The sequence below is a fragment of the Macaca thibetana genome, chromosome 15 (assembly GCF_024542745.1).
Source record: "Macaca thibetana thibetana isolate TM-01 chromosome 15, ASM2454274v1, whole genome shotgun sequence".
In the NCBI taxonomy this organism is placed as follows: Eukaryota; Metazoa; Chordata; class Mammalia; order Primates; family Cercopithecidae; genus Macaca; species Macaca thibetana.
Window position 1 is genome coordinate 44,003,891 of NC_065592.1, and position 15,625 is coordinate 44,019,515.

The 15,625-nt window shown below is 42.4% G+C and overlaps 1 protein-coding gene across 3 annotated transcripts in view; it reads right to left on the reverse strand.

Moving 5' to 3' along the window:
- The window catches only part of ZCCHC7 (zinc finger CCHC-type containing 7), a 277,785-nt gene that overhangs the window by 230,277 nt on the left and 31,883 nt on the right, over positions 1-15,625 (reverse strand). The window contains exons 1-2 of one of the 3 annotated variants that reach the window (XM_050762131.1): positions 6,440-6,576; positions 135-765 (exon numbers count right to left, since the gene is read on the reverse strand). In XM_050762131.1, coding sequence (XP_050618088.1) covers positions 135-744 — 610 coding nt within the window. In that variant the 5' untranslated portion in view covers positions 745-765; positions 6,440-6,576. Of the gene's footprint in view, positions 1-134; positions 5,627-6,435; positions 6,577-15,625 lie in introns of those variants that run through there. The other 2 variants (XM_050762132.1, XM_050762134.1) reach the window with 2 other exon arrangements.

The window sequence follows — 15,625 nt, forward strand, 5'->3', positions numbered from 1 at the left end:
AAGAAACAAGCCAAAAGACAAGACCAAAAAGTGAGGAATTAAATGGAGCAGACCCTATCGGTCTTTTCTCTAGGAAAAGCGGTCCTCCTTATGCAAGATGATACTACTTTCAAAATGGCCAATATGATACTAACCTTCAGTAACAGAGTTTTCACATCCCACAAGGTTGAGGAGGATATCATCATCTTTATCATCTACTTCACATCCCAGTAGCATCCAGCTTTCCACATTATCGCCTTCTGAAATGGTGCTCTCTTCCTCTTCACTTGAACTGACCTCTATAATCATGACCTCTCGGATTACATCTGATCTCTCTTCATGTTTAGGCTTCTCAAGATCACTCTTGCATTTCTTATCAACCAGCTCATTAGACTGAAGGGAAGCAGAAGGACCAAAGGCATTTTCTTGTGCTTGACCTCTAACATTCCTTCCTTTACATCTATAAATACTGTCTTCATCAGACAAAGTGATGACCTCTGACCCATCTGACAGTTGGATGACCTCATTATCTGAAAGGACGATTAGTTTCTTCTGATTTGGTTTACTACTCGAAGATTCCGAATTCCCAGAGTTCTTTTTTTCATGTTCTTCCTCCCTGATGACATCATCAAGATCTTGGGCATAATGAATTTGGCTATAGAGTTGAAATTCCACTTCACTATCAACACTCAGTTCACTAGATGACTCATCTCGATAAAGATCATCTTCGTATGCTTCTATAGTCTCATAGCCACCAAACATCATAAAAAGTCAGTAACCTTGAAGCTGCAAAAGAGAAAGTTGTACACAGAATATATTTTAAAAGTTCAGATCATGAGAGTTTAAGGAACAATATCACCTGTTAGTGACAACTGCTAATATGAAGGCCATCACTATTTTCAGACATATTAAAATACCTTTTTTCCAAGGATTTCTAAGTCCTGTTAGGACCCACTCCTTTAAGTCCCACCACTCCCTAACGAGAATTACTACTGACAAATTGAGTTATAGTTATTGATGGAAACACAGTCAACACTTTAAGAAATGCTTTGTTTGGTAATTTCATCGTGCAAACTTCATAGGATGATTTTCACAAACCTAGATGGTGTAGCCAACTACACAACTAGGCTATATGGTATGGTCTATTGCTCCTAGGATACAAACCAGTACAGCATGTTACTGTACCAAATACTATAAATAACTGTAACACAATGGTATTTGTGTATCTAAGCATATAAAAGATTCAGCAAAAACAGTATACAAATCCTATGGGACCACAGTCATATGGTCTGTCTTTAATCAAAATGCTATTATGCAGCACATGATATGTAAGATTTCACAGGTATATTGTAAATGAAAAGTTGAGATCTATTGCAGGACACAAAACCCTTGTCCAAAATGTTAAAACAAAACTTAAAGTAGCTCTCACTAGCCTATCCATTCTTCATCTTTTCCTTGGTTCTGGTTCTACAGCTCATATTTTCAAGCATACACAGGAATATTACTTCGATTATGACTAAAATCCCTAACAGGAAACAGTTTTGTTTACTGTTTCGGTGTAAATGTATATTTCTCAATTAACAAATTAATCTCATGGCCCTCTGATCGTTGGCCAAAAAAATAAATAAAAATGCCTAAGCTGGCAGTGGCTCATGCCTGTAATCCCAACACTCTGGGAGGCCAAGGAAGGAGGATCACATTGAGGTCAGAAGTTGAGAACAGCCTAGGCAACACAGTAAGACTCCATCTCCATAAAAATTAAAACTAAAAACTTAGCCAGGCGTGGCAGTGCAAACCTGTAGTCCCAGCTACTCAGGAGGTTGAGGTGGGAGAACCGCTTGAGCTCAGGAGTTCAAAGTTACAGTGAGCTATGGTCACACCATTGTACTCCAGCCTAGGTGACAAAGCTAGAACCCAACTCAAAAATAAAACAAGCGTGGGCCAGTGCAGTGGCTCACGCCTGTAATCCTAAAACTTTGGGAGGCCAAGGCAGGTGGATCACTTGAGGTCAGGAATTCGAGACCAGCCTAGCGAACAAGGTGAAACCACATCTCTGCTAAAAATACAGAAATTAGCTGGGTGTGGTGGTGTGCGCCTATAATCCCAGCTACTCAGGAGGCGGAGGCACAAGAATAGCTTGAACCTGGGAGGCACAGGCTGCAGTGAGTCAAGATCATGCCACTGCACTTCACCCTGGGCAACACAGCCAGACTCTGCCTAAAAACTCTGTACTAGTTACAAAACTGTATATTTTTATAATGTATATTTATAACGTATAAATACAAACTTAATAATGACCCAATATTGAGACAGAACTCCCAACTTTGGGAATAAATGCATAAAGTGAAACACTTTACTTTCTACTGTGAGCATATGAAATCCTCCTCAGTCTTCATATTTTAAACTCAGCTCAAAATCACTTCCAACCAGGCTAAATTAAGAGCCCCTTTTATGGGTGTCCATAAGCACTTTACATGTCAAAACACTCATCACATTTCTAATTACTTATTCAACATAAATTTCCAAGGAACACAGATCACAAACCCCAGGAGGGCAGGAACTAAGGAACTATATGTACTCTACTAAACAATGAATCACCAAAGCCAAGTAGGGTAACTGGTATTTTTGGGGCCAGCTACAAACGTTTGTTGAATTCATATATGAATAAATGAACTACACCACTGGGCATTTGTTCTTCAGCCCCGATAAATCTCGTATGTGCTTAAAATACAAAAATTATGAGATGAATTTCTCTGTTGTCTTTCAACTACTCCAAAATCTTAAATTCTAGCATCAGCAACCAAAACTCTATACAGTAGATGTTTCTATTAGGTAATGATGGACTACTGAGAGCCCTGGAAAAATAAGTGTGTGTCCAAAATCAGGGACAGCCTAGAGAGCAATAATGATGCCAATTTATTCTTTCTTCCACTAACAGCTATACACATAAAATTAAAATTAGTTGTTTTCTTAATGTCCCAAATTTCTGCCCCAAAATACCAGGGTGTTGTGATGGTAGTTCTGGTACTAGAACCACCTTAATCCCAAAAACCAAATGGACAAGAGCCAAAAAGGCACTACATTCCTACTGGAGTTGTTTGTTTTCCAGAAATAAATAAACCAACCTGTAATGCTTTTCTTCTAAAAGGTATCATATGCCTGTGCCCTTGTTGTACTGTCCTTCAGGTGGCTATGCTGTTATTATCACACAAATTGAATGTGGCTGTCTGAATAATGCTCATAGCATTTATCAGTTTATATTGAATTGTTAGCCTCAGAGGAATTCAAATAAAAGATGAATCCTTTCCTTTTTATTTAATAGGTAAATTAATTCTAAAAGAAGTCAAAGGAATTATGCTTCTTTCAAAATCCTCACTGGATCCATCCTGAGGATCCAGTGTGAACTTAAGATAAAACATAATTCCAGTGCAGCACAGAAAAAAATTAAAGAGCTAAATTACAGAGTTACAAATTTGTACTCCTCCTGGAGCCATCCCAAAGGAAAGGGATTAAGAATAGAGCCATAGGCACACCTGTGAATGTATGCCAAAAATAAACTACAGAACCATAATAAAAACTGAATTCCTTGCATCAAAGGATTTATCTCTTTCCCTGAAATGTAAAAAATGAATTTAACAGTTTAGCCCCTATGGCCTTTAAGAGGATTTTGTACCTTCTGTACTTGAAAATTGTGCTGGGCATAATGTGCTCTCTTATTTAGGTAGCTTATATATGCCAGGGTTAAGGTCTGCCTGAGGCTGTTTTGGTTTATGTTACCGCTTTAATTACATTCAAATGAATTTAATTTACTTGTTTAAAAAAGAGTATTCTCAGAGGACAATATATATGTTTTTTACATACACACACACAAACCCTTGACTCAGAAGGCTTTCTTGGCTTTTTGATCCCTGTACGTGACTCCCAAGTATACTAACTAGATAACAAAATCAGATTATCTCATACAGACTCCTCAATCTTCCCATCAGGAATCTGAAGTACAAAGAGATAGGAGGCCTAATTCAAGCTTATGCAGCTGGTTAAGAACACAGCTAGAAGTGATTCACATTTCTGTGATTCTCAGCCAATTGTTCACTACAACTTTTAAATAATTTTTTTTTTCCTCTCAAGACGGAGTCCTGTTCTGTTCCCCAGGCAGGAAGGCAGTGGCGCAATCTTGGCTCACTGCAACCTCCTCCTGGGTTCAAGAAATTCTCCTGCCTCTACCTCCCAAGTAGGTGGGATTACAGGCACGCGCCACCACGCCTGGGTAATTTTTGTATTCTTAGTAGAGACGGGTTTCACCATGTTGGCCAGGCGGGTCTCGAACTCCTGACCTCGTGATCCCCCTCTCCCCCGCCTCGGCCTCCCAAAGTGCCTGGATTACAGGCGTGAGCCACCGCACATGGCCCAAAATAAAATTTTCAAATAAGTTAACTTCAAATTAAGACTTTTTGGGGAAAAAAAAACCTTCCTTCATTGCAATATTTGCATTGGTTCTAACACCTAAATTTACCTCACAACTATCCATTTTACGTCCCAGCACAATTTAAAAACTGAATGAGACATTTTAGGTAGAAGGAAAACACACATTTGTCAGTTTGCCATTCAAGAATCTCCCAAGTTGGTACTCAAAGACGATCAATCCCATGACCAGAAAAGATGTTTCCCATATAAGATCCTAAAGTATCATGGAAATGAAACTTAGATCTAAGAATTAAAATATCTTAACAAATATAAAAGTTATAGAATAACTGCAAAGGCTATTACTATTCAAAAGAGGGAGCAGTATTCATTGATTGGTTTTAAACTAGACAACTTAAGGCTTATTTAAGATTTCAGCATTTACTTAATGCAGTCTTTAATCAATCCTTCCGCTCTCACAGTCTACCTACTGGTCATTCTGATCTTTTGCTCTTATTTACTTCCAAAGCACCTTTAGCCTCCCTAGATGTTCCTTCTTGATGACAGAGGCATCCATCTCGGGTCGATTTAAATCAAATCCACAGCCTCATTTTCAGTCCAAATTTCATTGGAATGTGATGAACACACTTTACTTTCAACATAAAATTCCTTTCTTACTATTAGTGAACTGCCCCGACAGGACAGTTGAAACACAATTGACTAAGCGGTTAAAATGTCTGTCCATTTTTCAAATGCGATGGCCACTCTGAATCAAATTTGTTTGGGGTGGAGAATCCAGATGTGTGAAACAAAGGTCACAAAAGACAGAACACAGTATTTCGGGAGGAAAAAAATAAGCTAAATTTAGTCACGTAAGTCCCAGCTCTTCTTGGGATATAGACATGATTTTTATGAGAATTAATCCTATCCGGAAACATTTCCTTCACCTTTCCCTTAGCCCTTTTCCTTCGGTCATGCAGTCTCTTACCCTGATACCTAACATACTACTATAATCATCACTTGTGATCCTTCCTGAGTTTATTCCTCATCTTCAGATTCCCTTGAAAGCAGCAATGCTAAACTGTCTCCAAAGCATAATGCTTTCCTAAATATACACACAATCCATTTAAAAGTCTTTGTATGCGACAGCCTAACTATTCAAAACACGAAGTCACTTCTCTAACGGTCTTAGATAAAAGTTTAAAAAGAAAAAGAAAACCACAAAGTCAAGAGCTTCTGAGGGGACCTGAAAAGTCATCAAACTGAACGCTTTCGTTTTATAGTTGGAGAAATGGGGCTCAGATAAACTTACTGAGCGAAAAAGGCCCTAATGGAGCCCCTAATTCAATAGTGTAATCTGAAATAATCTTAAATTCAGCCTCAATAAGAGCTTTCTGGAGTCGCCAGCGAGTTCGTGGGGGAGCCACGGCTAGAACACAGGCCTCCTGATTCCCAGCCACAGCTTTTCCACCGAACCGGCAGCTCTTCCCGAAAGTTGAAGGCAACTGTCCGCTCACAGGATGGGAGGGATAAAGGGCGCCTTAGTGAACACAGTCCAAGTCTACTTGTTTTACATGAGGAAAGGGACACAGCTCCCGAAATCTTGGATTCCACGGCTGCAGCTGCTGCTTCTGACAGCAGAGGCGGGAGGTGGCCCGGGACTACTCGGTCCTCAAAGACTGGATTCCCTCTCGGCGCGCCGAGACCTCTGCGCTTCACTGACTGGCTTCCCTACAAGACTGGGGGTCTTGCGGAGAGATAAAAAGGGCAGACACGCCACCCCCACCGAGGCCCTGGACGCCCAGCCGCTCTAGAATCACGGCCTTAGCCCTTGGAGGGCCAGGGAGACGCGGACCTCCGAGTCCGGCAGCCCGGCCGCGTGAGGCGGGGCGCAGCTGAGGGACCAGGAGCTGCGCCCTGCCACGAGTGAGGGACGGACGGGAGACGTCGAGGCCGGCGAGGGGGCACGCGCTAGTTCCACAGCCCGGCGGGCGAGACGGAGGATAGGTAGGGGTCCCGGGCCGCGGGCGGCTGGGGGGTCCGTCACACACATACTCACTGCCGCGGCTGCGAACAGGAAGCACCAACCGGGAACCACAACGCGTAGAGGGACGGGGAGGGGCGAGGACAAATGAGGTAAGGAGGCCGCGTCCGCGCAGACCGGGAGGGAAGGCACTTCCGGGGACAACACCGCTCTAGTCGTCGCCTTTCCGTCACCGCCCACCCTCCCGGGCTGATGTGCGCATGCGTACTGAGTGCGAATCCTTTCTCTGCCCCGCCCATAATTATTAGGCTTGCCTTCCTTGCTTTGCCCCTTCCCCTTCCCATATTCTCTTGAAGCTACCTAGGCTACATCTATTATTTGAATGACTCGTACGAAGGAGATGCTATTTACCGACAAAAGCCGGGGAGTTCGTGCCCGCTACCCCCGCGAGGAAAACTACAAGTCCCATGAGGACACGGGCGAGATTGAGGCCGGGCTCCGCCTCCTTCTCCCTGGCGCTCGGTGGACGCCTTCCCAGTGCCACGTGGCGTGGGAGCCTAGCTTATCGCGTGCATGACGAGGGCCGGCGTGGCTGGCTGCTTGGCCAGCAGACCTGGTCAGCGGGAAATGCCTACTTGAGAGCTCATGGCTTCAAACTTCTCCCTTGCGCTCATGATCTTAGGCTGATCGCTTTTACCTTTAGGCTGAACACAGGGCGCCTCCAACTCTCTGGAATTCTAGGCAACAGATTTAACACTTTGTGAATCTTGAAGAGCTGCACTCCTGCTAAATATTGGAGTTAATGCTGATCCTTTGGAAGTCTCTGAAGGTGGCAAGATTGTGATGGGAGCCTCGGGTTTCATTTGCCCTTCTCACACCTTATTTTAATACAAGGTAAACCCATATGTAGAATTTTAGAAGTAACTGTCGACCTAAAGGAAAAACTGAGGCAAAGTTAATATAAGGGGAGAATTTATTTGGGCCAAGTTTGATGAGTGCAACCTGGGATCATCAATTCCAGTTGCCCTTATATGTCATCCGATAAGCAGCAGTTTCAAGTAAGTTATTTGTCTTGTGAAGCTCGAGGCTTGAAGGTATAGATCCTCCCACCTCTGTCTCTCAAAGCATTGGGATTACAGGCGTGAGCCATTACACTTCCTTGTAGGGGCTACGAGTGAATTTTTCTTTCTTTCTTTTTTTTTTTGAGACGGAGTATCGCGGTTGTTGCCCAGGCTGGAGTGCAATGGCGCCGTCTCAGCTCACTGTAACCTCTACCTCCCGGATTTAAGCCATTCTCCTGCCCCAGCCTCCTAAGTAGCTGGGATTACAGGTCCCTACTACCACGCCCACCTAATTTTTGTATTTTTAGTAGAGACGGGGTTTCAACATGTTGGCCAGGCTGGTCTCGAACCCCTGAGCTCAGGTGATGCGCCCGCCTCGACCTCCCAAAGTGCTGGGATTAGAGGCAGGAGCCACCGCGCCCGGCCAAAGGTGAATTTTTAAAGGAAAAAAGAGGTTTTTGCTAAACTGTATACCAAGAATTTACACTAAAATAATATAAGCTATCCATTGGCTACACATTGTTCTTTCTATCACAAATTCTAGGAGCACGAAGATAAAGGGTGATGCAGGTACAGGGAAGAAAAGAAAAAAATGCCTTTAAACAATTGCCACACACACACCCCCACCCCCATCACCCCCCACCACCACCTGCATAGGATGGTGCTAACTGAATGAAGTCCCATACTCAGGTCCGTCTGGGTCTGATAAATTTTGAATGCCTGCCTGGCTGATGGGGTAGCTGTCACCTTTTTGGGAGCCCAAAGTGAAAGGATCGCTAAAGGCAGAGAATTTGAAACCAGCTGGGGCAATATAGCAAGAGGCTGTCTCAACAAAAAATTTTAAAAATTAACTGGGCGGCTGGGCGCGGTGGCTCACACCTGTAATCCCAGCACTTTGGGAGGCCGAGGCGGGTGGATCACCTAAGGTCAGGAGTTCGAGACCAGCCTGACCAACATGGCAAGAAACCCCATCTCTAGTAAAAACACAAAATTAGCCGGGCGTGATGGCGCATGCCTGTAATCCTAGCCACTCATGAGGTTAAGACAGGAGAATTGCTTGAACCCGGGAGGCGGAGGTTGCAGTGAGCCGAGATTGCACCATTGCACTCCACCCTGGGCAGCAAGAAACTCCATCTCAAAAAAAAAAAAAAAAAATTAACAGGGCGTGGTTGCCCACGCCTGGAGTCCCAGCTGTACCTGGCTGAGGTTTGACTTGCAGAGGTCGAGGCTGCAGTGAGCCGAAATCGCGCCACTGCACTCCAGAATGAGACCGTCTGAACAAAAATGTTTCAAGCTCAAGCACGGTGCCTCATGGCTGTAATCCCATCACTTTGGGAGGTTGAGGCAGGTGGATCGCTTGAGCTCAGGAGTTGGAGACCAGCCTGGGCAGCATAAGGAGACCCCATCTATATTTAAAATAAGATCCTTTTTAATTAAAAAATTATATAAAAATAAATATTAAAAGAACTCTTTTTATAAAAATAAATAAGAAATTTTAAATAGTAAAAATTAGCCAGGTGTGGTGGCACAAAACTGTATTCCTAGCTACTAAGGAGGCCAAGGTAAGATTGCTTGAGCCTGAAAGTTCAAGGTCATAGTGAGCTGTGATCACACCACTGCACTCCAGCCTGGATGACAGATCCCATATCTTTAATTTTAAAAAAATTATTTTTGCATACCTTTAACGTAACTTAGACTGCTCTGAAATATTTTTCTCCTCTCATAATGAAACACTGTCAATTAATTGGCCTATTTCAATTCTCCTCAAGACAAGTGTGATTTTGTTTTCACCAACGTTTACTGAACATCTATCTGTTAAAAGACGGTGTTAGTGCAGAAAAGTTGTAAATTTTTAAGTCACTGATCTCAGAGAGATAGGAGTCTAGCTAGGAAAACAGTTATAGTCTAGGAGTTTGGCCAGAAAAGAATTAGAACATTTAATTAACATTATAGGGTAAGTGCTGGGAAGGAGAAGGACAAGGTACTATGAAAAGGTAAAATTGGAGAACCACTTTCCAGAAAAGTAAACAGGCATAGAAGCACATCACAGATTACTCATTGTTTGTTTTGGTAATATGTATTGTGTAAAACAAATGTCACCTTTTTAAAAATTTAAAAATATATTGCCAGGATTACTCCTGTACATCTATAATATTTTAAATTTCGACAACACTTTGTGGATTTTTTTTTTTTTTTTTTGAGACGGAGTCTCGCTCTGTCGCCCAGGCTGGAGTGCAGTGGCAGGATCTCGGCTCACTTCAAGCTCCGCCTCCCAGGTTCACGCCATTCTCCTGCCTCAGCCGCCCGAGTAGCTGGGACTACAGGCGCGCACCATAAATGCCCGGGTTATTTTTTGTATTTTTAGTAGAGATGGGGTTTCACCGTGTTAGCCAGGATGGTCTTGATCTCCTGACCTCGTGATCTTCCTGCCTTGGCCTCCCAAAGTGCTGGGATTACAGGCGTGAGCCACCGTGCCCGGCCTAGACCAACATTTATTTGAGAAGGAAAGCACCTGTTCTTCCCACAGCAGTGGCAGTAGTACATCAACAGTGCACAGCTGAATTGGGACAGGGGCCAGGACAAAGCAGAAATCTGCTGCAGAGACCAGGAAAGATAAAGGATGTTCTGTAGCAGGATCTGGGCAAGCAGCACTCATCCATATCCTTTGCATTGCAAACAGAGGAGCTACCTCCTTCCTTTTTATTTTCCAGTTTATTAATGGCTCCTAGAACCTCTGAGAACTAACTGATTTTGACCTCTTAACAGTTGCCTTTCAACTACCATTCATTCACTGCAAGCCTACTGTGTAAATGGGCCCTGGCTAACCACTTCAGATATACTGTCTCTTGTCCAGCTTCAAGTGACTCTCTAAGGGAAGAATTAGCCCCACCTCACTAGTATGGAAATGGAGACTTGGAGTGATCAAGTGACTTGCTCTGAGTTACACAGCTGGGAAGTGGTGAAGCTGGAATTCAACTCAAGTTATGTCTAGATCTAAAACTCATGCTGTTTTCTATGCTCAAAGCTGCGTTTCAAAACTGAACTTTAGCATGGAGTCTATGATGAGTGGCTCGTGTCTTTCCACCCAGCACCTAGCCCAAGGCCAAGCACAGAGAAGGCTCACAGTGGACACTTTTGGAATGAGTAGATTCTGTATGGAATGGTTGGTAAATGAAGGCCTGGGCACGGTGTGAACAGTGTTATGGGACAGCAGAGGAGGGGGTGGTGGCTGATTAGGGGAAATGGAGAAGCCTCTGCAGAGGAACAGAGTTGAGTGAGGCCTGGAGAAATAAGTAGTCAGAAAAAGACCGACCAATTCAGCATTCTCACAGCAAAGACCACTAACAGGCAATTCACAGAACAGGAAACCCAAAGGCCATGAATAGGTGCTCCACATCACCAACAGTCAGAAAAACGCAAATTATCTCATGCACAGTAGATGAGAATACAAACTGGAAAAGTGTGTTAGGAGAGCTATTTGGTAGCATCTATCACAATTATAAATGAGGTATGTTCTTAAATTTATGTACAAACATTGTGATAGAAAAAAATGGAAACAAATATTCATTAGTAGGGAACGATCTAAACAAGGACATACTTATACTATTTTTTTTAAAAAATGCCACTTTTGGCCTGGCACAGTGGCTCACACCTATAATACTAGCACTTTGGTAGGCTAAGGAAGGCAGACTGCTTGAGCCCAGAAGTTCCAGACCAGCCTGGGTAACATGGCGAAACCCCATCTGAACAAAAATACAAAAATTAGCTGGGAATGGTGATGTGCATCAGTAGTCCCAGCTATTTGGGAGGCTGAGGTGGGAGGATCACTTGAGCCCAGTAGGTGCAGACCAGCCTGGCCGACATGGCAAAACCCCCATCTCTACTAAAAATACAAGACTTAGCCGGGCATGGTGGCACACGCCTGTAGACCCAGCTTCAACAAAAAGATATAGAAGGATTCACAAAGACATACAGTTAAATGAAAAAAGGTAAATTGCAGAGCAGTAGGTGTATTGTGAAATCTTTTTTTATTTTTTTTGTGACAGAGTCTCACTCTGCTGCCCAGGCTGGAGTGCAATGGCATGATCTCAGCTCACTGCAACCTCCACCTCCCCCACTTAAGTGATTCTCCTGCCTCAGCTTCCTAAGTAGCAGCTACTACTAGCACCTGCCACCATGCCCAGCTAATTTTTGTATTTTTAGTAAAGACAGGATTTTACCATGTTGGCCAGGCTGGTCTTGAACTCCTGGCCTCAAGTGATCCACCCACCTCGGCCACCCAAACTACTGGGATTACAGGCAGAAGGCACTGAACCCAACCCATTTTTATGTTTTTAAAGGGTACATGTGTGTCTATATGTAGATATCTGTGTACATAGATACATAGGCAAAATACTGCATGAATGCCAATTGGTAACGGTGGTTATTCACATCTTAGGAGGGGAGTGGGAGTAAGAGATTGAAGGACTTTCATCTAAACAAAAAAAAAGTGAGACATGAGTCATTGAGGAAAAACAGCATATAACTTCTGTGGTATTCCCATCAAAACTACATAACTTGAATATAAACATGAGAAAACTATCAAAAACAAATTGGGGGACATTCTACAAAATAATGGACTTTTCAAAACTATCAGTGTCAGGAAATGCAAAGAAACACTGAGTTACTGTACCACATTAAAGGAACAATTGGCAACATCCAACATCCAGATTTAGGTTAGAGGACAGTACTATATTAACATTATTTCTCTGATTTTTATATTTACATTATGGTTATGTAGGGGAACGCCTTGGTTTTATTTTTCAGGTTGAGCACACTGAAGTATCTGGAGTAAAGAGGCATCATGTCTGAAACTGATGCTTAAGTGGCTTAGAAGAAAAATTCTGGGAGCTAGAGGGAGAGAGAGAGAGGAGTGTGGTAAAAAGTTAACATTTTGGAGATCTGTGTAAAAGGTACATGAGGATTCTTTGTACTGATTTTGCATTTTTTCTCCAAATGTGAAATTATGTCAAAATATAAAATTAAAAGACAAAATAAAAAGAATGAGTGAGAGTTTCTAGGTAGAGAAGCAGAAAGATCTTCTGTCAAAGGAACAGGATCAGCAAAAGCATCACACAAGTGTGTGAGTCTTCTGTGTTGACAAGCCCTGACTCTGAATATCCAGGACCCTAGCATGGTGTGGGTAGACAGGGAGTAGAGGGATGATGAGCAGCATAACCCACAAATGGACATATTTCCCTGCTACCTAAGATTGGAAGTAAAGACTTTAGGCCTCCATTATACCCAGTCTCAAGTCTTGCAAGACAAAACATGAGTTCTCATGGCGGCTCAGTCTTTGCATTGGTGATGTCTCTTCATCCAGTGACTGTGTGGAACAATGGAAACCCTAGAATCATGGCTGAAAGGGACATCTAGTCCAACTCTCTCATTTTGCAGAAGGGACAACTAAGATGCAAAATGAAGAAGAGATTTGCAAGGTCCCAACAAAGGTTAGTGTTAAAACTGGCTTCTGGTTCCCAATCCATCATTCTTTCTATTGCACCAAAGTCTACGTGATAAGGGAGAAGAAATAGAAGGCTAGCAAGGGAAATGACTGAATGTTAAAGTTTGGACGTTTTTTATTTGACAAAAATACAAACTTAATGTCTGTACAATTTTAAAAGTAAACAATATAGATACCAATGGTATTGTGGAAACTGTCTTCACTTAAGCCAATAGGTTCCAACTGGTAAGTGATATTCAATTCAGGCTCCTAGGTCTGAAGCAGCAATCAAGGTGATTCTCAGGAATTCTCAATGACATTGGTACCCATCTGGATTTGTTGAAAAGTTTAACATCTTTTTGTATTATTCATGATTCTGCAGTTCTTCCAATTGCAAAGTGATGGGGAGAGTACACATTTTCAACCAGGCTATGAAATCGTTCTTGAAAATTTGGACATTCATATAGATGGCTTTTAATTTTTCTTGGAGACTGCCTTTCCTTATGAAGTAATGAAATTTAAATATATATATTATAAATTAAACTATATACATAATATTCTAATTACAATAAAATCCTAGGGATAAGGAACTAGTATTTCAAGGGCGCCATTCCCGTTTTTTATTATTCTTCTTAGTTGGAATTTTATTTCTCAAGGCTTAGCTCTTAGTGACTAGAAAATGAATACTGACTAACAAAACTATTGGGATTCTAATTTATTTAAGAATCGTCAGATTCTGTACAAGAAATCTTGAAGCATGTCATCAGTAACATGCTGAGAAGCTGCCTAAAAAGGCATGCCTTTCTTTTAAATGTCCATGAGCCCTGGATCCACAGATTATCAGACATGAAGGATCACACAGGCTCAAAGAGGGCTTATTTTGGTGTCATCTGTAGAGGGGTTGCTCTCTTCAGCTGCCCATCCTGGACCCCAGAATTATGCCTACAGTTTTCAGTTTCCACATGTCTTTGTGGCAATGCTACCATGAATTATTTTACTCAGGACTTTAGATTAACTACAAAAGAAACTAATTGAAAATAATTAAGATCATTCTGTCATGTGAGCCACAGTTTACTACAGTCAACTTAAGCACAATTATATATGATAAACTATAGACGTGATGCTTTGTGTTTCAACCATTATTATCCATTGTTTCTTACTCAATTGGTGAAACCGTTAGCAATATGGGGCTTTAAAAGGACTGTCTCTGTGATATCGTCTTCCTCTGCCTCCCTTCAGGATCTGATATTCTTCTGTGGTTGATTGACCAGTCTGCATGTGGGTGGTGTATTTCTTATATCAGACCTATTAATTGCAGAAGGTTCTGTCTCCCTATCCTCAATACCTCAAACTTCCTGTTTCCTGTACAGTCTTCAACAACTCTATTTGCATGGCTCCAGCAATCTTTGTGCTTGCTTGCTATGGACAGATCTGTTAAAATCCTGGAACTGCCACAGTTTCTTCAGAAAGTTTGATGTCTCTCTCCAGAGAATGGCTTTTTTCTCATTGTGCTATGCTGTTGCTCTCAGAGCTCACCCGCTGGAACTTTCTCTTTCCTGTGCCTATGCTCAGCTGTGGGGGAATAATAAGAGAGGTTTTATTCCTATTTATTATCATGTATGATAGGAATAATGAGAAGGAATAATGAGAGTAATGATAGGAATAATGAGAATCACTTGAACCTGGGAGCCAGTGGTTGCAGTGAGCCAAGATCACGCCACTGCACTCCAGCCTGGGTGACAGAGTGAGTCTCCACCTCGAATGGAGGAGAGAAGAGAGAAGAGAACAGAAATCATAGGTATGTAACCTTCTATGTCTAGCTACTTTCACATAACACAAAAATTTTTGAGGTTCATCCATTGTGGCACATATCAGTACTTCATTCTTCTTTTTTTTTTTTTGAGACAGTATCTGTTGCTGAGGCTGGAGTGTAGTGATCCAATCATGGCTCACTGCAGCCTTGAATTCCCAGATTCAATTAATCCTCCCACCTCAGCCTCCCAACTACCTAGGATTATAGACATGCCACTATGTCCAGCTAATTTTTGTATTTTTTTGTAGAGATAGGTTTTTGCCATGCTTCCCAAGCTGGTCTCAAACTCTTGGGCTCAAGCGATCTGCCTACCTCAGACTCCCAAACTGGTGGGATTACAGGCGTGAGCTACCTCAGTCGGCCATTTCATTCTTTTTAATGGCTGAATAGTATTCCATTATATGTATATACCACTATTCGTTTATCCATTCATCTGCTGACAGGCATTTGGATTGTTTCCACCTTTGGGTTGTTATGAGTAATGCTACTACAAACATTCATAGACAAGTTTCTTCTTTTTTTTTTTTTTTTTTTTGAGACGGAGTCTTGCTCTGTCGCCCAGGCTGGAGTGCAGTGGCCAGATCTCAGCTCACTGCAAGCTCCGCCTCCCGGGTTCACGCTATTCTCCTGCCTCAGCCTCCGGAGTAGCTGGGACTACAGGCGCCCGCCACCTCGCCCGGCTAGTTTTTTGTATTTTTTTAGTAGAGACTGGGTTTCACCATGTTAGCTAGGATGGTCTTGATCTTGTGACCTCGTGATCCGCCCGTCTCGGCCTCCCAAAGTGCTGGGATTACAGGCTTGAGCCACCGCGCCCGGCCCATAGACAAGTTTCTATGTGAACATATGTTTTCGTTTCTATTGATATACCTAGAATTATTGGGTCATTATGGTAATCCAGTTTTACT